The sequence below is a fragment of the Dreissena polymorpha genome, chromosome 8 (assembly GCF_020536995.1).
Source record: "Dreissena polymorpha isolate Duluth1 chromosome 8, UMN_Dpol_1.0, whole genome shotgun sequence".
NCBI lineage: Eukaryota > Metazoa > Mollusca > Bivalvia > Myida > Dreissenidae > Dreissena > Dreissena polymorpha.
The window spans coordinates 99,923,610-99,947,068 of NC_068362.1; the positions used below are offsets into that span (position 1 = coordinate 99,923,610).

At 37.8% G+C, this 23,459-nt stretch overlaps 1 protein-coding gene across 1 annotated transcript in view; it reads left to right on the plus strand.

The window, feature by feature from the left end:
* Nucleotides 1–23,459, plus strand: part of LOC127840764 (tyrosine-protein phosphatase non-receptor type 11-like) — an 83,802-nt gene that overhangs the window by 34,865 nt on the left and 25,478 nt on the right. Inside the window, exons 7-12 of the mRNA XM_052369179.1 lie at nucleotides 3,365–3,461; nucleotides 5,246–5,325; nucleotides 6,338–6,484; nucleotides 7,107–7,253; nucleotides 9,482–9,636; nucleotides 21,871–21,938. Coding sequence (XP_052225139.1) covers nucleotides 3,365–3,461; nucleotides 5,246–5,325; nucleotides 6,338–6,484; nucleotides 7,107–7,253; nucleotides 9,482–9,636; nucleotides 21,871–21,938 — 694 coding nt within the window. The remainder of the gene's footprint in view (nucleotides 1–3,364; nucleotides 3,462–5,245; nucleotides 5,326–6,337; nucleotides 6,485–7,106; nucleotides 7,254–9,481; nucleotides 9,637–21,870; nucleotides 21,939–23,459) is intronic.

The window sequence follows — 23,459 nt, forward strand, 5'->3', positions numbered from 1 at the left end:
AGGTCAAGGTCACGGTGACCCGAAATAGTAAAATGGTTTTTGGATGATAACTCGAGAAGGCATATGCCTAGGATCATGAAACTTCACAGGTAGATTGATCACGCAGATGACCCCTATTGATTTTGATGTCACAAGGTCAAAAGTCAAGGTCACGGTGACCCGAAATAGTAAAATGATTTTCGGATGATAACTCAAGAACGCTTTTGCCTAGGATTATGACACTTCATAGGTACATTGATTGTGACTCACAGATGACCCCTATTGATTTTCAGGTCACTAGGTCAAAGGTCAAGGTCACAGTGACAAAAAAAGTATTCACACAATGGCTGCCACTACAACGGACAGCCCATATGGGGGGCATGCATGTTTTACAAACAGCCCTTGTTTGTTTTTCAATTCCTATTCAACTGATATATATTGCCAGTAAAACATTTGGATATAAGTTGTTAAGTGTGAAGTGTATGCACATTATTTGTTGTAGTTTTAACCCTTTCCCACTCAGCAGCAAAGTAGAAATGGCTATGTGCAAACAGCATAAAACCAGAACAGCCAACTATGTGCAAACAGCATAAAACCAGAATAGCTGGCAATGTGCAAACAGTATAAAACCAGACCAGCCTGCGAGTCACTTGCAATCTGTACAGGTTTTATGCTGTTTTCTGCTCACCAGTATCTAGGGGTTGAAAATGAAGCCTTTAAAACTTGCATCTATTAAGAAAAGTCTTTAATTAAATTGAACTTAAGCTCAGCTATTCATCTCATTCATCTATTACTCACTCTCGTGCCCACATTGGCATTTGCGTTATGCTGTAGTTAATGTTAACCTTTACCACTTAGATACGTATTTAAACCTTTACTACTAAGATATGTATTTTCACGCATGTGTAGTCCCTAAGAAAGTTTAATTGCATTAAAGACCTTTCTTACTCGATTCAAGTATTAAAGGCTTCATTTCCAACCCTTAGATACTGATGAACAGCAAACAGCATAAAACCCCAAAGACTGCGAGTTACTCGCAGGCTGTTTTGGTTTTATGCTGTTTACACATAGCCTTTTTCTTTTTGCTTCTAAGTGGGAAAGGGTTAAAGTGAAACATCTTTGTATCACTATCTACTCCAGGTATTCAATTGAAGCTTACAGATATGTTCGGGAAGAGTCTTGTTTATTGTTTGAATTCATAAATTTCTCCTCAAAGTTTACATATACTATAACATGTACTACAGATTATGCACATTATTCTATCAAAGCAGAAAAGTAGCCTAGTGATATGACGTTTCTTGTTTACTATTGAGAACTGGCCAAAACAAGGTAGAAATAGCAAAGAATTTTATATTTGAGACAAAAATATGTTATAGAAACAATATTACAATAACATCAGGGGTGAGATTTAACCCTTTGAATGCTGGAACCGGATTTTGAAGGCCTTTGCAAACAGTTTGGATCCAGATGAGACACCACAGAACGTGGCGTCTCATCAGGATCCAAACTGTTTGCTATTCTGATAGTTTTTTTTGACAAAAAAATCGAAGAAAATGCTAATTTTAGAAATTTAGCAGGCAACATTTTAGCAGACGACAAATTTCCCAGCATGCAAAGGGTTAAGAACTAACTCAGGGAAGGACAATGCACTACCACCCTAGCAGGCTTCAATCAAACTCTATATTTATACATAGATAAAGCAAAGTTTATAACTATTTGAAAAATAAGTTTTGCATTGAAAGGGAGGAAATTAGCTGAAAGGAGGAAAAATCACACCCCTGAACATTGATATTGTGTCTAAGTTAATATGAATATTTCAATTTGTTTTTCTGGATGCAAGTGGTTTTGGGAGGAAGAGGTCTGCATGTTAGATGGTTTTATTTTTGTATAATTTAAAACCAATGCTGGTTTGCGCATTTTCTGCAAGGAAAATAAATGTTGATTTTTGAAGATAAACTTTGCAAAAGTTTAACATTTAAAAATATAAATCTTGATGAATACAAATACATTTTTGAGAGGCTGCTTTAGTTCTTCCTGCCACCATTTGCAAACAAGGAAACTAATTGATGCCAAAATCCGCCATCCTTTTCAGATTGTTAAACATTTCAGTAGGTGGTTATGTAAAATGTTATAGAAAATGAGGAAGTGAATACAGTATCTGTAATTGAGGGAGATAAAATCATTTCTCTATATTGTTGTAGTTTAAGTCAAACACTTAAAATCATATATGTGCTCTCAATAATGACTCATTAAGAGAAATGCGCAGCTAAAACTGAACTGTTATGGTGTTACTACATGTTGCATGTTTAAATTTCAACAGTGTTCACACTGCAGATAAATCTAAGCTGTGTCCGTTTGCGCTGTAACAATATCGTGAAAAAAGCTTTGTATTTAAAGCCTCTATAACTCTCAAAATCAAGAACATTTCGTGAAGTATTTCGTAATTTATTTATTTGTGACACAATTAATTCCATTTTTATTTCCCACAAATATATCTATTCATACAACACACAAACACTAAAATGGTACCATGTTAGTGTTCATGTTTCTTATGAATAGATATCGTTGCAGAAAATTAAAATGGAATTAAATATGCAAAACAATGATAACAAGAGATGTGTTTGTCAGAAACACAATGCCCTCTATTGCGCCGCTTTTTTTTACCTTTGACCTTGAAGGATGACCTTGACCTTTTACCTCTCAAAATGTGCAGCTCCATGAGATACACATGCATGCCAAATATCAAGTTGCTATGTTCAATATTTCAAAAGTTATTGCAAAACTTTACTGTATGGTTAAAGTTTTGGGACAGAATGACAGAAAGAAAGAAAGAAAGGCCAAAAACAATATACCCCCGATCTCTCGATGCGGGGGCATAAAAACGAGCATTTTGTATCTACAAACATCTATTTTACCTGACTAAATTTCTGCAATTGCTATAAAGAACACCGATTTATAATTGTTAAACTTTATTTTACGAAAATTCAAATACTTTACAAATTTTATGTAGATTTTGAGCGTTATAGAGGCTGTTTTGCCCCCACATCTCATTTGGGAAAGAATCAAAGAATGCACCATTGGCCTTGGGGCATACAGTTTTACCTCCTGGTCCTACCTCCAGTTTTCCTTTGAGACATTAAGTTTAAGTAGATTGTACTTGGGAAGTTCAGTTTTACCTTGTTGTCCTTGGGTGTTTAGATCTTGTATGCATGGATGATATAACCAAAATATTGTGTGTGACCAGCCCAAATAAGTTGATCTCAAGTTTAAAGCAACATTTTTTTTATGCATGGACTGTGTAAAAAAATAATGTACTTTTATTAACCACTAGACTTTAAGAATTTTTTTGTTACTGTAACCTGTATAAAATGTTTACATTTTTCAGCATTTACAACAGCAAGAGGTCAAGCACTTGTTTAGCCGGAAAGAAGGAGGTCGACCAGAAAATAAAGCGAAAAATAGATACAAAAATATTCTGCCATGTAAGTACACATGACACTACATGTAAAGTAGATGCAGAACTATTCTTCTGTGTAAAAACGTAGGTACACAACTTTTTATCATGAAAGTTCACATAAAGCTAAATAGATATGAAACTATTGTACCATGAAGTTAACACTGATGTTTCCCACCACATTTCAGTTGAGTATCACACATGTTAATGTTTAATGCCTTCTGATGTGGTAACACTGATGTTTCCCACCACCTTTCAGTTGAGTATCACACATGTTAATGTTTAATGCCTTCTGATGTGGTAACACTGATGTTTCCCACCACATTTCAGTTTAATATAACACATGTTAATGTTTAATGCCTACTGATGTGGTAACACTGATGTTTCCCCACCACATTTCAGTTGAATATCACACATGTTAATGTTAAATAACTACTGATGTGGTAACACTGATGTTTACCCACCACATTTCAGTTGAATATCACACATGTTAATGTTCAACGACTACTGATGTGGTAACACTGATGTTTCCCAACCACATTTCAGTTGACTATTGATTAAATGTGAATGTTTAATAACTACTGATGCGTTAACACAGATGATTCTGGGCCACAATTCAGTTGACCCTTGGGCATGTAAAAGCTTAACCCTTTACCAATCACATACGCACTTTGAGGCATTTGTAGTCCCTAAGAAAATCAAATTAAATTTAAGACCTTTCTTGCAAGTTTACAGTTTTAATAATGCATTTCCAACATTAAGGTACTGATAAGCAGCAAACAGCATAAAACCTTCACAGACTGAGAGTTTCTCACAGGCTGTTCTGGTTTTGTGCTTGTTGCACATGGTATTTTTAACCAGGTTTTCCGAAGGAAAAAACTGGTTATTAGATTGGCGAATGCGGGCGGGCTGGCTGGCTGGTGGGCTGGCGGAATAAGCTTGTGCGGGCCATAACTATGTCGTTCATTGTCAGATTTTAAAATCATTTGGCACATTTGTTCACCATCATTGGACGGTGTGTCGCGCGAAAAAATTACGTCGATATCTCCAAGGTCAAGGTCACACTTTGAGTTCAAAGGTCAAAAATGGCCATAAATGAGCTTGTCCGAGCCATAACTATGTCGTTCATCATCAGATTTTAAAATCATTTGGCACATTTGTTCACCATCATTGGACGGTGTGTCGCGCGAAATAATTACGTCGATATCTCCAAGGTCAAGGTCACACTTTGAGTTCAAAGGTCAAAAATGGCCATAAATGAGCTTGTCCTGGCCATAACTATGTCATTCATTGTGAGATTTTAAAATCATTTGGCACATTTGTTCACCATCATGGGACGGTGTTTCCCACGAAAGAATCACGTCAATATCTCCAATGTCAAGGTCGCCACGACTAAAAATAGATTTAAAAAAAAAAAAAAAACTTACAAAGGGGGTTAATTTTTTTTGGTCATTTCAAAAGTTCAGTTTGAGTTTTATCCCTTTATCAGATTTTTTTTTCACAATGAAAACCTGGTTTTGTGACAATTTTGTCCCTTGTTTGCTTTGCTTCTGATAGGTGAAAGATTAACTCTTTCAGTGCTGGAACCGAATTTTGAAGGCCTTTGCAAGCAGTTTGGATCCAGATGAGACGCCACAGAACGTGGCGTCTCATCAGGATCCAAACTGTTTGCTATTTTGATAATATTCTTTGAAAAAAATCTAAGAAAATGCTTATTTTAGAAATTCAACATATGACATTTTAGCAGACAACAAATTTCCCCGCATGCAAAGGGTTTATGACTTCTGATGTGTAAAACACTCAAAATTTCAGTTGACCATACTCGGGTGTGTTTACGAGATGGAGATCCGGACGTCCTGGGCTCAGATTACATCAATGCAAACCATATAACAGTAAATAGTTAATAAATATCTTCAAATATCATTACTTTTGTTTGTAAAATTAGCAGCTGTTTGGAAAGATAGGTTTAAAACTTGTGTGTACAGTATTGTTCAAGATTAACCTCTGCTGCCTGAACAGGCAAATCAGTGACAATACTTTTATGATATTTTTTGTTTAGAGGAAGTTTCTTAGTGAAAATGGGGGAAAGTGTCGTCCCTGATTAGCCTGTGCAGACTGCACAGGCTTATCTGGTAGGACACTTTACACACATGCATTTAGCCCTGTTTTTCAGAACAAGGCTGATATATATATTTTGCTTTTGTAAAATATGCAGAATTCTAAAACTTGTGCAGATAACAAATATTTATTGCAAATTGAAAGTTTTGTGGAATTTGTCTTAACTCATTGGCCATAGTAGTCCTCTTGTGAGTTCAATTGTTTTTATGCTCCCCCAAAATTTTTGGGAGGAGCATATAGTCGCCGCTTCGTCTGTCTGTGCCTGTGTCCGTCCGTGCAAAATGTTTGTCCGGGCTATTTCTCAGCAATTAATGACCGGAATTCAATTAAACTTTATGGGAAGCTTCACTACCAAGAGGAGATGTGCATATCATCAGCCGGTTCTGGTCGGATGATTTTTCACAGAGTTATGGCCCTTTGAAATTTTCCATTAACTGTACATATAGTGCACTTCTTGTCAGGGCTATTTCTCAGAAACTAACCGGAATTCAATGAAGCTTTATGGGAAGCTTAACTACCTTTAGGAGATGCGCATGTTATTTGTGGGTTCTGGTTAGATGATTTATTTAGAGAGTTATGGCTTTTTGAAATTTTAAGTTGCTAAACCATCCATCGTATTTTTTGTCCAAAGTTATGCCTCTCAAGACTTTTCCTTTTATCTAAATATATAGTGCAATATTGTGACAAAAAAACCTTTGGGGAGCATCACCCGTCTCCGATGGTTTCTTGTTTGTTTCATTCATTATTTTTCACGAGCTAGGCTAAAGTATTGTTTGTTTCATTCAGGCGGAGGATGACAATATTGAGCCTAAGAAGAGCTACTTGGCGACGCAGGGCTGCTTACAGAACACCATTGTGGACATGTGGCGCATGATCTGGCAGGAAAACTGTCGGGTCATCGTCATGACGACCAAGGAGGTCGAGAGGGGAAAGGTAAGGGGGGGGGGGGGAATGTGGTACAATAATTCTTAAAGAAATGTTAATTTTCAGAAAAAAGAGAGAAGTGGAACTTGCTCTGTTTAAGAATTACAATATAAAAAAGACATTTTTTAGACAAATAGACACCACGTATTATTGGGCCAATGTGCATGCCCATAACCAAGAGAGCTGTTTAACACAATCATGTCCCTTATTTAACTTCAAAAATTAAGGTAAAGTTTACATTATACTGTGCTGCAAATATTTAATGAAAAATTTGGATGACATTATTATAGTGGATGACATTCTTTTGGCAAATCTGTTGTTCCCTATTTCACTTCTGAAATGTGTCTTGTTCTGTGAACATGTGGAAAAATGCATGTGTGTAAAGTGTCGTCCAATACTAGCCTGTGCAATCCGCACAGGCTTATCAGGGATGACACTTTCCACTTAAACTAGATTTTTCGGTAAAAAGGAACTACCTTTAAATGAAAAATATAATGAAAGCGGAAAGTGTCATCCCTGATTAGCCTGTGCAGACTGCACAGGCTAATCTGGGACGACACTTTACGCACATGTATTTTGCCCAATTTTCACAGAACAAGACACAAATAAATGTTGCAATCTTTACCCCCAGATAAAGGCCATGCGCTACTGGCCTGATGCGCAGGAGAAGGAGAAAAGAATGGCCGTGTTCAAAGGGACCATCATTGTTAAATTAAAAAAGGAGGACATAGATAAAGACTACATTACTCGGGAGCTGGAAGTGACGCGGGGAGAACAGTGACGGAAAGGCAAGTGAAGTTTTGGTAACATTGTATGGGGTATATTGGAGTCTGCTCCACATGGAATATTATATGTTTGTTAAGCAACGGCAAGTGAAATGTTTTGGTTTCATTTAAGGGGATTATATAAGAGCCACTCTGTCTGTCAGTTTATTGGCCGGAATATTATTTTCATGTTGAAGTGTTTTATTGTGATCAAATTGGGGCCTAATTCATCCCTTATTTGTCCTTAGATGAATGGTGGGTTTGGTCCGGTCCGTGGACTGAGTTATGGGTCTTGTTTTCTCGATAACAGCTGCTGTAGGACTTCAAAGTAGGGGAATTGTGTTGCACAAATGCAGGTCTTGTTCATTAATCAAATTGGCGGGCTAGGTCAGTAAGTCTAGACTACAAAACTGAGAAGGTATGATACATAGCAATGCCACATGACCTGTGCTGGGATTGATCAAGAAATGAGCCGCGTTCTGAGAAAACTGGGCTTAATGCATGTGCGTAAAGTGTTGTCCCAGATTATCCTGTGCAGTCAGCACAGGCTAATCAGGGACAACACTTTCCGCTTTTATGGTATTTTTAGTTTCAAGGAAGTCCCTGCTTACTGAAAATCAAGTTGAGGTGGAAAATGTCATCCCTGATTAGCCTGTGCGGACTGCACAGGCTAATCAGGGATGACACTTTACGCACAGGCATTAAGCCCAGTTTTCTCAGAACAAGGCTGAAATACTTATAAGATATTTTTCTCCCATTTACCTCTCAGTCTTGTGGGGCACCTGTCAGTTACTTGCAGAAGTATGTGAACTTCGCACTGGTTATGAGTTAGGGAGATTGATTATTAAGAGAGCTTGCACATTGCACCTTAACTGTTGGAACTTTTATGGATTATTTGAAATTAAAATTAAAGTAAATGTCTATGACATTCAACTTTCATGCCCCAAATTTGTAGCACATCATGTCGAACACTGGTAACCAGCTTACAAAGTAAAAGTGTCAGGTTTTTTCTGCAATATTACTAAATCGCTGTTAAAACAGCAAAACATTATAGCAAACAAAAATGTATTTAAGGGGCCTTTTCACAGATTTTGGCATGTATAGAAGTTTGTCAAACAATGCTTTATTTCATATTGACAAATTTAAACATTGGATCTGAAAATTCCAGTAAAAAAAATCAAGAATACAATTTAAAAAAGTAACTCTCAAGAGGACTGGAACCACTGACCGCTGGAGTCCTGGAGTAAAAGTCTACCATTTAAACCACTCGGCCATCCATGCTCATACAATGACAAATGTATTTTATGCGTTATATAAGCAATCCTCGTAGTTTCACAAAATATAACAACAACAACAGAACTCTCCAAATTATTCAGTCGTTTTGCTTTGCAACGCTTTATTATTTTCAGGTTTCTAAATCTTCAAAACAATCATATAATGACTGTTTTAGAACATGGTAAATGTTCAGTATTACTGTTTCCTCACAAATATCATAACTAACATGAATTTTTTTTTTTAATTTTGTCAATTTATCAAAATATGAAAAGGCCCCTTTAACTTTATTCTAGAATAAAAGGCTGTGAAATAACATGTTTGTATATTATTTATAACAGGGTTTCACCAACCATGTAAATAACATGAAAATGATGTTGCTCTTAAAAATTACTGAACGCTTTTCCCCATCAGAAGCAAAGTAAAAATGGCTTTTGCAACCAGCATAAAACCAGAACAGGCTGTTCAGATTGTATGCTATTTGCTGCTCATCAGTAACTAAGGTTTGGAAATGAACCCTTAAAAACTTGAATTTAGTAAGAAAGGTATTTGTTTAAATGTAACTTTCTAAGGGACTACAAGTCAAAATATGTATCTTAAGTGATAAAGGGTTAGAAATCGTTATTTATTTTTACACAAATTCATGGAGTTATTTAGAACAACATTAACCTAGGGATCATTTGAGTTGCGTTCTGAGAAAACTGGGCTTAATACATGTGTGTAAAGTGTCGTCCCAGATTAGCCTGTGCAGTCCGCACCGGCTAATCAGGGTTGACTTTTTCCGCCTAAATTGGATTTTTGAAAAGAAGAGACTTCATTTAAACGAAAACTACCATAAAAGCGGAAAGTGTTGTCCCTGATTAGTCTGTGCAGACTGCACAGGCTAATCTGGGATGACACTTTACGCACATGCATTATGCACAGTTTTCTCAGAACACGCCTTATTTCTAAAGTCAATTTTCCCTGACAGAAAGACGAGGTGCGGAGCGTGTGGCTGTACCACTTCCAGACATGGCCGGACTACGGGGTGCCCAGCGACCCCAGTGTGGTGCTGGACTTCCTCAACACAGTCAACTCCAAACAGGAGACCTTTCAGAAGGCTGGACCTATAGTTGTGCACTGCAGGTATACAGGCATTGCCAGTCCTTTCAGTAGGCTAGACCTATAGTAGTCCACTGCAGGTATACAGGCATTGCCAGTCCTTTCAGAAGGCTGGACCTATAGTAGTCCACTGCAGGTATACAGGCATTGCCGGTCCGTTCAGTAGGCTGGACCTATAGTAGTCCACTGCAGGTATACTGGCATTGCCAGTCCTTTCAGAAGGCTGGACCTATAGTAGTCCACTGCAGGTATACAGGCATTGCCAGTCCTTTCAGAAGGCTGGACCTATTGTAGTCCACTGCAGGTATACAGGCATTGCCAGTCCGTTCAGTAGGCTGGACCTATAGTAGTCCACTGCAGGTATACAGGCATTGCCAGTCCTTTCAGAAGGCTGGACCTATAGTAGTGCACTGCAGGTATACAGGCATTGCCAGTCCTTTCAGAAGGCTGGACCTATAGTAGTCCACTGCAGGTATACAGGCATTGCCAGTCCTTTCAGAAGGCTGGACCTAGACTTGTGCACTGCAGGTATACAGGCATTGCCAGTCCGTTCAGTAGGCTGGACCTATAGTAGTCCACTGCAGGTATACAGGCATTGCCAGTCCTTTCAGAAGGCTGGACCTAGACTTGTGCACTGCAGGTATACAGGCATTGCCAGTCCTTTCAGTAGGCTGGACCTATAGTAGTCCACTGCAGGTATACTGGCATTGCCAGTCCTTTCAGAAGGCTGGACCTATAGTAGTCCACTGCAGGTATACAGGCATTGCCAGTCCTTTCAGAAGGCTGGACCTATTGTAGTCCACTGCAGGTATACAGGCATTGCCAGTCCGTTCAGTAGGCTGGACCTATAGTAGTCCACTGCAGGTATACAGGCATTGCCAGTCCTTTCAGAAGGCTGGACCTATAGTAGTGCACTGCAGGTATACAGGCATTGCCAGTCCTTTCAGAAGGCTGGACCTATAGTAGTCCACTGCAGGTATACAGGCATTGCCAGTCCTTTCAGAAGGCTGGACCTAGACTTGTGCACTGCAGGTATACAGGCATTGCCAGTCCGTTCAGTAGGCTGGACCTATAGTAGTCCACTGCAGGTATACAGGCATTGCCAGTCCTTTCAGAAGGCTGGACCTAGACTTGTGCACTGCAGGTATACAGGCATTGCCAGTCCTTTCAGTAGGCTGGACCTATAGTTGTGCACTGCAGGTATACAGGCATTGCCAGTCCTTTAAGTAGGCTAGACCTATAGTAGTCCACTGCAGGTATACAGACATTGCCAATCCTTTAAGTAGGCTGGACCTATAGTAGTCCACTGCAGGTATACTGGCATTGCCAGTCCTTTCAGAAGGCTGGACCTATAGTTGTGCACTGCAGGTATACAGGCATTGCCAGTGTAGGGTTGTTTTGGGGTCAATTTGGGGCAAATATTTGGCCCTATTCCCAATCCTAAATAGTATTTTCTCCAAAATGACTTATAAAATGTCCAATTAAAGTTTCATAATTATACCCCCACAACGAAGTTTAGGGGGGTATATGGGAGTGAACTTGTCTGTCGGTCTGCCTGTCGGTATGTATTAAGTGTCCGCTCTCAAATTCAAATAGTTTTCATTGGATCTTCACCAAACTTGGTCAGAAGTTGTATCCACATGATGTCTAGGCCAAGTTCGAACATGGGCCTTGCCGGGTCAAAAACTAGGTCACGGAGTCATTTAGTGTGTTTTAAACATTCAGCATGTTGTCCACTCTCTAATTCAAGTAGTTTTCATCCAATCTTCACCAAACTTGGTGATAAGTTGTATCTAGATGATCTTAAGGCCAAGTTCGAACATGGGCCTTGCCGGGTCAAAAACTAGGTCACGGGGTCACTTAGTGCGTTTTAAATTTTCAGTATGCTGTCCGCTCTCTAATTTAAGTAGTTTTCATCCGATCTTCACCAAACTTGGTCAGAAGTTGTATCTAGATGATCTTAAGGCCAAGTTCGAACATGGGCCTTGCCGGGTCAAAAACTATGTCACGGGGTCACTTAGTGCGTTTTTTAATATTCCGCATGGTGTCCTCTCTCTTATTCAAGTAGTTTTTATCTGATCTTCACCAAACTTGGTCAGAAGTTTTATGTAGATGATCTGAAGGCCAAGTTCGAACATGGGCCATGCCAGATCAAAAACTAGGCCACAGAGTCACTTAGTACGTTTTACACATTGAGCATGATGTCCGCTCTCTATTTCAAGTAGTTTAAATCCAATCTTCACCACACTTGGTCAGAAATTGTAACTAGATGATGTGTAGGTCAAGTTCGAACATGGGACATGCGGGGTCAAAAACTTGGTCGCGGGGTCACTTAGTGTGTTTTAAACCTCACCATGTTGTCCGCTCTCTAATTCAAGTAGTTTTTATCCAATCTTCACCAAAATTGGTCAGAAGTTGTTTCTTGATAATGTCTAGGGCAAGTTTGAATATGGGTCATGCTGGGTCAAAAACAAGGTCACAGGGTCACTTAGTGCGTTTTAAACATCACAATGTTGTCCGCTCTCTAATTCAAGTAGTTTTCATCCAATCTTCACCAAACTTTGTCAGAAGTTGTATCTAGATGATGTCTAGGTCAAGTTTGAATATGGGTCATGACGGGTCAAAAACTAGGTCACAGGGTATCTTAGTGCGTTTTAAACCTCACCATGTTGTTCGCTCTCTAAATCAAGTAGTTTTTATCCAATCCTCACCAAACTTGGTCACAAGTTTTATCTAAATGATCTGTAGGACAAGTTTGAACATGGGCCATTCCGGGCCCAAAACTAAAGTTTTATGGAGATGATCTTAAGGCCAAGTTAGAACATGGGCCTTTCTGGGTCAAAAACTCTTCATTTGGTGAAGATCGGATGAAGGGGTCTCTTAGTGCGTTTTAAAAATTGAGCATGGTGTCTAAGCCCCATTCTCACAATGTTGAAGAAATATACATTGATTTCAGAAATTCACAATCACTGGACAAAACTTATAACTGAATTAGTTGAAGGTCTTACATTTAAATCACAGTACAGCCCTTTCATAGCTCTACATCTGTGTGAAAGCAGAAGTTAGAGGGTTCGGTATTTATCACTGTGTCAGTTAAAGCTCAAGTTAATAACTGAGTTGCTCAAATCCATTCACTTGATGTCCCTCTTTTGAAGAAGGCAGCACATGGCATTCACACAGTCGTTCTGTATGTCTGTAAGTGTTTCAATGTCACATTGTCACATCAAAAGTCCTGTCATTTCAGCCATTTCTGACGTATATCGATTGCTTATAAAACAACGTGAAGCAAAGGTTACAAATCACAAGAGGATGTTGCCAGTGTAACACCATTTTTCCTAATTTAAAGGTCCAAGTTACACTAAAGAGGTTGAAGGTAAAATTTGAAAACAAAAGTTGAATGTGGGGGCATCTTTGTTCAAGTGACTATCTTTCTATATCTACTACAGATAGTACAACTGTACATATATGTGGCCTGTTCTGAGATTGTTGGTCAAAACGGGGTACATGAACAAAAGTGACATATATTTTCAGAAACTCCATGTATGTTGAAAAATTAAGATTTTTGCAAACTTTTACTGTTTCAGGTTAAAATGGCTTATTTAGAAATGCCTATAAAAATACAAAGAAATAAACATTTCTTTATTTATTCTCATGTCAATTAAATAAGTTAATACATTTTTAGCTCACCTGATTGCTCAGGTGAGCTTTTGGGATCGGTCTTTGTCTGTTGTCCGTCCGTCAACATTTGGTTGTAAACCCTCTAGAGGCCACATTTCTTATGCGTTCTTCATGAAACTTGGTCAGAATATTTGTCCCAATGATATCTCTATCAAGTTCGAAACTGGGTCATGCTGGGTAAAAAACTAGGTCACTAGGTAAAAAAAAGAAAAACCTTGTAGACACTGTAGAAGTCGCATTTCATGCCCAATCTTCATGTAACTTTGTCAAAATGTTTGTCTTAATGATATGTTGGTTGAGTTCAAAAGTGGTTCCAGTCCATTGAAAAACATGGCTGCCCGTGGGAAGGTCAGTTTTTTTTATTTGGCTATAGAGAAACCTTGTAAACACTCTAAAAGTCACAATTTTTGCCCAATCATCATGAAAATTGGTAAAACATTGGTTTTATTGATATCTCGGACGAGTTTGGTGAAGAAACATGGCGGGGCAGTTTTCTCTATATGAATATAGTGAAAACATGTGAACACTCTAGAAGTCACATTTTTGGTCCAATCTTTGTAAAATTTGGTCAGAACATTTGTTTCCTAGATACGTAAAATAATTTTGAAAATGGTTCTGGTCTGTTGAAAAACATGGCCGCCAGTGGGCGGGGCAGTTTTCTCTATATGTATATAGTAAAAACATGTGAACTCTTGCCTTATCATCGTGACTTTTAGTCAATACATTGGTTTTATTGATATCTTGGACAAGTTGGAAAATGGCTCAGATCTGTCACTTTTTAGCTCACCTGATTGCTCAGTTGAGGTTTTAGGATTGGTCTTTGTCTGCTGTCTGTCCGTCCACATTTGATTTGTAAACACTCTAGCATTCACATTTCTCAAGCATTCTTTATCAAAGTTGCTGAGAAGCTAGCTATATGGCCACAAGATCCGAGTCAAGTTTGATAAAGAGGAAAATCACATAATAAATGCCATAATTATTGCACTTAGATTATTAAAATTATATTATACAAAATCCTTGTAAACAGTCTAGAGGTCACAATTTTGTTCCAGATTTTATGAATCTTGGTCATAATATTTACCTTTGTAAGCAAAGTTTGATGTTTGATAAGGGGTCAAAATATAGGTCACCAGGTCAAATCTTACAAAAAGCTCGTTAACACTCCATACGCCAGAGTTTTGGTTCAATAATGATGAAACTTGACCAGGATGTTTGTCTTAACAATATCTAGGTCAAGTTTGACGTTTGGTAACAATTGAATGAACCAACTCCTCTCAGGTGAGCAAACAACGGCCATCTTGGCCCTCTTGTTAATAAATCTACAAGTGCATGAATAAATCAATAACATATGGTTTTATAATTAAATATACATAATACTACTAAATAATTAGAAAACATTATCAACATCATAAAATTTCTATTGGTTACCATGGAAACACCATAAATAATTCAAACTATTGAAATTCTGTGTATGCAATTCACTTTTTAACTGTTGTTAGTTTAATTACTGATATACTGAACAAAACATTGTTCCATACCTTATGTAGATATAAAGTCGTAGTGTCTATCTCAATAAATATAGACTCTTGTGATTATTCGCGCTGAATTAGTTTGCAGTCTATTTGGATCAGATAAGATTACCAGCAATTAGCAAACTTTAACAAATTTAATGACACTGCAAAAAAAGTCTTACAAACTGTACCAGTATATTCCAAATTTGAATGTACTGTTTCCCAAATATAATAGTGATTGTTTACAAAGTATCTAAATGTTTTATTATACCCCCACAAACGATGTTTAGGGGGTACATGTATATGGGAATGAGCTTGTCTGTCAGACGGTCTGTTGGTCGGTCCGTATACAGTGTCCGCTGTCTAATTGTCCCCTACCTGTGAAACCAGAGGGGACTTATGGTTTGCGCTCAGTGTGTCGGTCTGTCTGTCAGTACGTCACACTTTTCTTGATCCTGCGATAACTTAAAAAGTTCTTCATATTTTTTCATGAAACTTAAAACATGGACAGATGGCAATATGGAGATTATGCACCTCAATTCATTTTGTTCCTACCTCAAAAATTGTGGTTGCTATGGCAACAAATGGAAAAAATAAAAAATAAATAAATTACTGACAATGGTGGAGTTTCACCGGTAGGGTACCATATTGCTTGGCAATCTCTTTGTTCAAGTTGTTTTCATATGCTCTTCACCAAATTTGGTCAGATGTTTTATCTAAATGATGTCTTGGTCAAGTTTGGATATGGGTCATGCCGGGTCAAATACTAGGTCACGCGGTCACTAAGTTTATTTAAAAACATCCAGCACGGTGTCCTCTCTCTAATTCAAGTAGTTTTCATCCGAGCTTCATCAAACTTGGTCAGAAGTTGTATCTAGATGATGTCTAGACCAAGTTCGAGCATGGGCCATGCCAGGTAAAAAATAAGGTCACTTAGTGCGTTTTAAACATTGAGCATGGTGTCCGCTGTTTTTGTGAAGACAACATTCAAAATATTCTGTGTCAATACAGCGTGTGGTGGTATTTGTCACCTCTGTGACAAAGCTCTAGTTTGAACTGTAACCATGGAAACCAATGTCCATACACACAATTATTTATTTGAAAGAGGTAAAAATAAAATTACTTATTTAACAGATGTGAACATTAAATATTATGTTTGTTAAACCTTGTAAATAAAAAATATACAATGTTATAACAAATTGTATTTTTAAATCTCTTAGCAATTCAGATATAATAATAATTCAATGATAATATACATTTATAAAGAATTATAAACAAATCCCATAATTAAGTACATACATAGACGAACATAGTTTTCTCTGTTTTATTCAATGTTCATTTAATTTTTACAATAAATGTTACTCATTGCTATTTTAGAACCCATTAAATGAAAATTAATTCAGGAATCATCAATTTTTTAAGAATTAGTTGAATTGCAATGATTAAAACTTTGTGGTTACCAGGGTAACCATTTTAAAAATTAAAAATGCTTGCAGTTTTTTTAACTTGACATATAATGTTAGAATGGAATACAAATTATAAAAACTGCATAATAAAATGAGTATAGGTAAAATTTCTGATGAAGTCAAACATATTCCATAAATGTGAGTGAGGTATTGTGGCAGTTAAATATTAAATCTACCATGGTTGCAGCATATTATCATAGACCAGTTACAGCAAGTAGGTGTAATATGAGCTGTTATTAGTCACGTTTTGTTGGCATGGCTATATCTTCAGTGGGATAGGTAAGAATAGTTCCTTTTGAACAGCATTGTAGATCTTCCTCTTACAGAACCGGCATTGAGCAGAGATGCTAATTGTTTACTGTAGGATTGGTATACAATAGGTTATAAAACTTCTTTTCAAGAAGGTCATATATTTCTTGACATCTTCTGCACAGTGGCCCTGTATGGCTTTTTATCTTCCTGCTGGCTTGTCTGATGATATTCTGTGTTAAAACAAGAATAAGATTTAATCAGTTTTCATGAAATTAAGCGAATTGAGGTCATTATGCTGCTCTATGGCAAAAACATAACATTTAAATTGCACTTTCACTTTTATACAGTGACAGACAATGAGTATAGGAGAATTTCCAGATGGGAATTTCTCCAAAAGAAAACTGTGATTTTTTGGATACACATTTAGGTGGGAAATATAAATAAATAAGAGATGGAATTTCTCATTCAATCGTAATAAAACAAATAAGAATTTCAATTATTAAATTAAAATTTAAACAAGATATAAGAAAATGAGAAAGGTCACGGTCGCCATTTGTTCTTTCGTTTTTAGTTGTAAATATGTTGTTTTTTGTAATTATTTTGGAAATTTAAACATAAAAAGAAATTGATTAAAAGAATAACCCTTACCTTGTTCAAAGACAAGTTAAATCCAAACACTATTATTAGCATCAAGCTAAAATCGTTATCAACATGTTGAAAGATTTTGTGAGGCTTTAAATTATAAGTTGCCAATTTTGGTAAAATGGGAGTAATAAATCAGCCTGTTGACATTAAAAGGTCAAAATCAACTATTTGTTTGACAGAAAATACTTTCAAGGACCTGTCAATGCCATATATATATTACTTAAATAAGATAAATGGAAAAATCACTGAAAACATTAGGCAATTTATACAAAATTAGCGGGAAGTTTAGAGACGTCATTTCGGATGAGTTTTCTCATTATGACGCTTGCTGAATTAGCACCGAAAGTCTCAAAACGTGCCACATATATTTAGGTAAACAGTTACTGACCAAGACCTATAATATAAAGCATCTTTTTAACATGATTATAACCCCCTTGTGTATTAAGTTAAGTCAAGTAAGGGCTTGGTGGATTTTTTTTTTATTTGTAATTTTTAGCTCACCTGAGCACAACGTGCTCATGGTGAGCTTTTGTGATCGCTTTTTGTCCGTCGTGCGTTGTCCGTCATCAACATTTTGCCTTGTGAACACTCTAGAGGCCACATTTATTGTCTGATCTTCATGAAATTTGCTCAGAACATTTGTCCCATTGACACCTCGACAAAGTTCGAAACTGGGTCATGCTGGGTCAAAAACAAGGTCACTAGGTCAAAAAAAAGAAAAACCTTGTGTACACTGTAGAAGTCACATTTGATGCCCAATCTTCATGTAACTTTGTCAAAATGTTTGTCTAAATGATATGTTGGTTGAGTTCAAAAATGGTTCCGGTCCGTTGAAAAACATGGCCGCGAGGGGGCAGGGCAGTATTCCTTATATGGCTTAAGAGAAACCTTGTGAACACTCTAGAAGTCACAATTTTTGCCAAATCATCATGAAACTTGGTCAAAACATTGGTTTCATTGATATCGTGGAGGAGTTCCAAAATGGTCCAGATCGGTGAAAAAACATGGCCGCCAGGGGGCTGGGCATTTTTCCTTATATGGCTGTAGTAAAACCTTGTTAACACTCTAGAAGCCACATTTATTGGCCAATCTTCATGAAATTTGATCTGAAGAATGGTCTCAATGATATCTTGAATGAGTTCGAAAATGGTTATGTTTGCTTGAAAAACATGGTTGCCAAGGGGTGGGGCATTTTTCCTTATTTGGCTTTAGTAAAACCTTGTTAACACTCTAGAGGCCACATTTATTGTCCAATCTTCATGAAATTTGGTCAGAAGATTGGTCTCAATGATATCTTGGATGAGTTCGAAAATGGTTACGTTTGCTTGAAAAACATGGCTGCCAAGGGGCGGGGCATTTTTCCTTATATAGCTATATATGGCTATAGTAAAATCTTGTTAACACTCTAGAGGCCACATTTATTGTCCGATCTTCATAAAACTTGGTCAGAAGATTCACCCCAATGATATCTTGGATGAGTTCAAAAATGATGCTGGTTGGTTGAAAAACATGGCTGCCAGGGGGCCGGGCATTTTTATGCCCCCATTTCGAAGAAAAGGGGGTATATAGTTTTCGCACTGTCCGTCGGTCGGTCGGTCAGTCACACTTTGTGTCCGCTCTCTAATTCAAATAGTGTTCATCCGATCTTTACTAAACTTGGTCAGAAGTTGTATCCAGACAATATCTAGGTCAAGTTCGAATATGGGTCATGCCGGGTCAAAAACTAGGTCACGGGGTCACTTAGTGCATTTCAAGGATTAAGCATGGTGTCAGCTCTCTAGTTGAAGTAGTTTTCATCTGATCTTTACTAAACTTGGTCAGAAGTTGTATCAAGACAATATCTAGGTCAAGTTCGAATATGGGTCATGCCGGGTCAAAAACTATGTCACTGGGTCACTTAGTGCATTTCAAGGATTTATCCTGGTGTCTGCTCTTTTATTGAATTAGTTTCCATCTGATATTTACTAAACTTGGTAAGAAGTTGTATTAAGACAATATCTAGGTCAAGTTCGAATATGGGTCATGCCGGGTCAAAAACTAGGTCACGGGGTCACTTAGTGCATTTCAAGGATTAAGCATGTTGTCCGCTCTCTAGTTTATGTGGCTTTCTGATTTATTTTGATATTCTCAGACATTTTTATGCCCCCGAAGGAGGTCATATAGTGATCGGACTGTCCGTTCGTCTGTCCGTCCGTCTGTCCGTCACACTTTGCGTTTAGATTTCGAAAATGCTCATTACTTCTATGTCGCTTCAGATAGCATTTTCATATTTGGCATGCATGTGTATATGGACAAGGCCTTTCCATACGCACACAAATTTTGACCCCTGTGACCTTGACCTTGAACTTAGGGTCCCCGTTTAGGTTCGAAATCTGCGTTTAGGATTTGAAAAAAAACTAATAACTTCTACCAAGCTTTTACACATTTATTCTTTTATGTAGTGACAAAGTTACAGTTGGGGGCATCATTGTCCTGTGGACACATTTCTTGTTCCTTATATGGCTATAGTAAAACCTTGTTAACACTCTAGGGGCCACATTTTTTTCCGATCTTCATGAAACTTGGTCAGGAGATTTGTCCTAATGATATCTTGGATGAGTTCGAAAATGGTTACGTTTGCTTGAAAAACATGGCTGCCAAGGGGCGGGGCATTTTTCCTTATATAGCTATATATGGCTATAGTAAAATCTTGTTAACACTCTAGAGGCCACATTTATTGTCCGATCTTCATAAAACTTGGTCAGAAGATTCACCCCAATGATATCTTGGATGAGTTCAAAAATGATGCTGGTTGGTTGAAAAACATGGCTGCCAGGGGGCCGGGCATTTTTATGCCCCCATTTCGAAGAAAAGGGGGTATATAGTTTTCGCACTGTCCGTCGGTCGGTCGGTCAGTCACACTTTGTGTCCGCTCTCTAATTCAAATAGTGTTCATCCGATCTTTACTAAACTTGGTCAGAAGTTGTATCCAGACAATATCTAGGTCAAGTTCGAATATGGGTCATGCCGGGTCAAAAACTAGGTCACGGGGTCACTTAGTGCATTTCAAGGATTAAGCATGGTGTCAGCTCTCTAGTTGAAGTAGTTTTCATCTGATCTTTACTAAACTTGGTCAGAAGTTGTATCAAGACAATATCTAGGTCAAGTTCGAATATGGGTCATGCCGGGTCAAAAACTATGTCACTGGGTCACTTAGTGCATTTCAAGGATTTATCCTGGTGTCTGCTCTTTTATTGAATTAGTTTCCATCTGATATTTACTAAACTTGGTAAGAAGTTGTATTAAGACAATATCTAGGTCAAGTTCGAATATGGGTCATGCCGGGTCAAAAACTAGGTCACGGGGTCACTTAGTGCATTTCAAGGATTAAGCATGTTGTCCGCTCTCTAGTTTATGTGGCTTTCTGATTTATTTTGATATTCTCAGACATTTTTATGCCCCCGAAGGAGGTCATATAGTGATCGGACTGTCCGTTCGTCTGTCCGTCCGTCTGTCCGTCACACTTTGCGTTTAGATTTCGAAAATGCTCATTACTTCTATGTCGCTTCAGATAGCATTTTCATATTTGGCATGCATGTGTATATGGACAAGGCCTTTCCATACGCACACAAATTTTGACCCCTGTGACCTTGACCTTGAACTTAGGGTCCCCGTTTAGGTTCGAAATCTGCGTTTAGGATTTGAAAAAAAACTAATAACTTCTACCAAGCTGTTACACATTTATTCTTTTATGTAGTGACAAAGTTACAGTTGGGGGCATCATTGTCCTGTGGACACATTTCTTGTTCCTTATATGGCTATAGTAAAACCTTGTTAACACTCTAGGGGCCACATTTTTTTCCGATCTTCATGAAACTTGGTCAGGAGATTTGTCCTAATGATATCTTGGATGAGTTCGAAAATGGTTTCGGTTGCTTAAAAAAACATGGCCACCAGGGGCGGGGCATTTTTCTTAATATGGCTATATATCATGCTTTAGTAAAACCTTGTTAACACTCTAGAGGCCACATTTATTGTCCGATCATCATGAAACTTTGTTAGATGATTTGTCCCAATGGTATCTTGGATGAGTTTGAAAATGGTTCCGGGTGGTGGAAAAACATGGCTGCCAAGGGGGCGTGGCATTTTTTCTTATATAGCTATATTTAAACCTTGTTAACACTCTAGAAGCCATATTTATCATACGATCATCATGAAACTTTGTCAGAAGATTTGTCCCAATGATATTTTGGACAAGTTAGAAAGTGGTTCCAGTTGCTTGAAAAACATGGCCACCAGTGGGTGGGGCATTTTTCCTTATATGGACTTGTGAATCTTCATGAAACTTTGTCAGTATATTTGTTTAAATGATATCTTAGATGTGTATGAAAATGGTTCTGGTCTGTTGAAAAACGTGCCAGGGTGTTCACTAGTCATGAAAGTTGGTAAGAACATATTGTTCTAATGACATCTTGGGCTGCACAGAACAGGTCAGTTCCTTTGAATGTCAGGCGAGCGACTTTGGGCCTTTCAGGCCCTCTTGTTGTATTTTGGGCAAATAAGGTCAAGATTACTGGCTCTCAAAATATATAAATGATTGTTCTCAATTTTTTGTATGGCTTTATTTCAAATTTTAAATATCTGCTTGATTGATTTCAAAACAAACATTCCTTGAGAGAAACTTGTTACTATTGTATAGCTATAAACTACTTCATGTTCCTTTTCAGTGCTGGCATTGGCAGAACGGGGACCCTTATTGTGATAGACATGATCCTTAATCAGATCAAAACCTATGGTGAGTCCTTATTATCATAGAAAAGTTCCTTTACATTTCAAAGACACTTGTCAATTCTGTGATAAAATTTCAGATAAAGCTTACACATTATTTGCACAATTTTTTTTAAATGGAGCCTCAACCTGAGAAAACTGTCTGAATGCATGTGTGTTTAAAGTATCCTCTAAGATAAGCCTATGCAGTCTACGCAGGCATGACAAGGATGACAGTTTCTGCTTTTATGGATTTTTTTTTCAGTTAAGGCAGAATGCGATGCACAGGCTAATCTAGTACAACACTACGTTCATGCATTAAGCCCAGTTTTCCCAGAAGCAGCTTTATTGATTTTCCTGTTCCAAGCCTCTTATATACCACCTTACTTCAGGCATGTCTTAAAGGGATCTTTTCACGCTTTGGTAAATTGACAAAATTGAAAAAAGTTGTTTCAGATTTGCAAATTTTCGTTTTAGTTATGATATTTGTGAGGAAACAGTAATACTGAACATTTACCATGGTCTAATATAGCCATTATATGCATCTTTTGAAGATTTTAAAACCTAAAAATTATAAAGCGTTGCAACGCGAAACGATTGAATAATTTGGAGAGTTCTGTTTTTGTCGTTAAATTTTGTGAAACTACGAAGATTGCTTATATAAGGTATAAAATACTTCCAGTATATGTGCTCGGCGGAATAGCTCAGTAGGCAAAAGCGTTTTTACTTCAGGACTCTGGCAGGACTCCAGGGGTCACTGGTTAGAAACCTGGTCAGGGCAATGTTCTTTTCCTTTTTTAAATTTTATTCTTGATTTTTTACTGGAGCTTTTACGATCCAATGTTTACATTTATCGATATAAAGCATTTAATGAATAAGTTAAAAAATGCCAAAATCTGTGAAAAGACCCCTTTAATTGGTTAAATGCCTGTACCAATTCTTGTATCATAATTGCAGGGATGGACTGCGAGATTCTTGTACCATAATTGCAGGCATGGACTGCCAGACTCTTGTTCCAATTCTTGTACCATACTTGCAGGCATGCACTGCCAGACTCTTGTACCAATTCTTGTTCCATACTTGCAGGCATGCACTGCCAGACTCTTGTACCAATTCTTGTACCATACTTGCAGGCATGCACTGCCAGACTCTTGTACCAATTCTTGTTCCATACTTGCAGGCATGCACTGCCAGACTCTTGTACCAATTCTTGTACCATACTTGCAGGCATGCACTGCCAGACTCTTGTACCAATTCTTGTACCATAATTGCAGGCATGGACTGCCAGACTCTTGTACCAATTCTTGTACCATACTTGCAGGCATGGACTGCCAGACTCTTGTACCAATTCTTGTACCATACTTCCAGGCATGGACTGCCAGACTCTTGTACCAATTCTTGTACCATACTTGCAGGCATGCACTGCCAGACTCTTGTACCAATTCTTGTTCCATACTTGCAGGCATGCACTGCCAGACTCTTGTACCAATTCTTGTACCATACTTGCAGGCATGCATTGCCAGACTCTTGTACCAATTCTTGTACCATA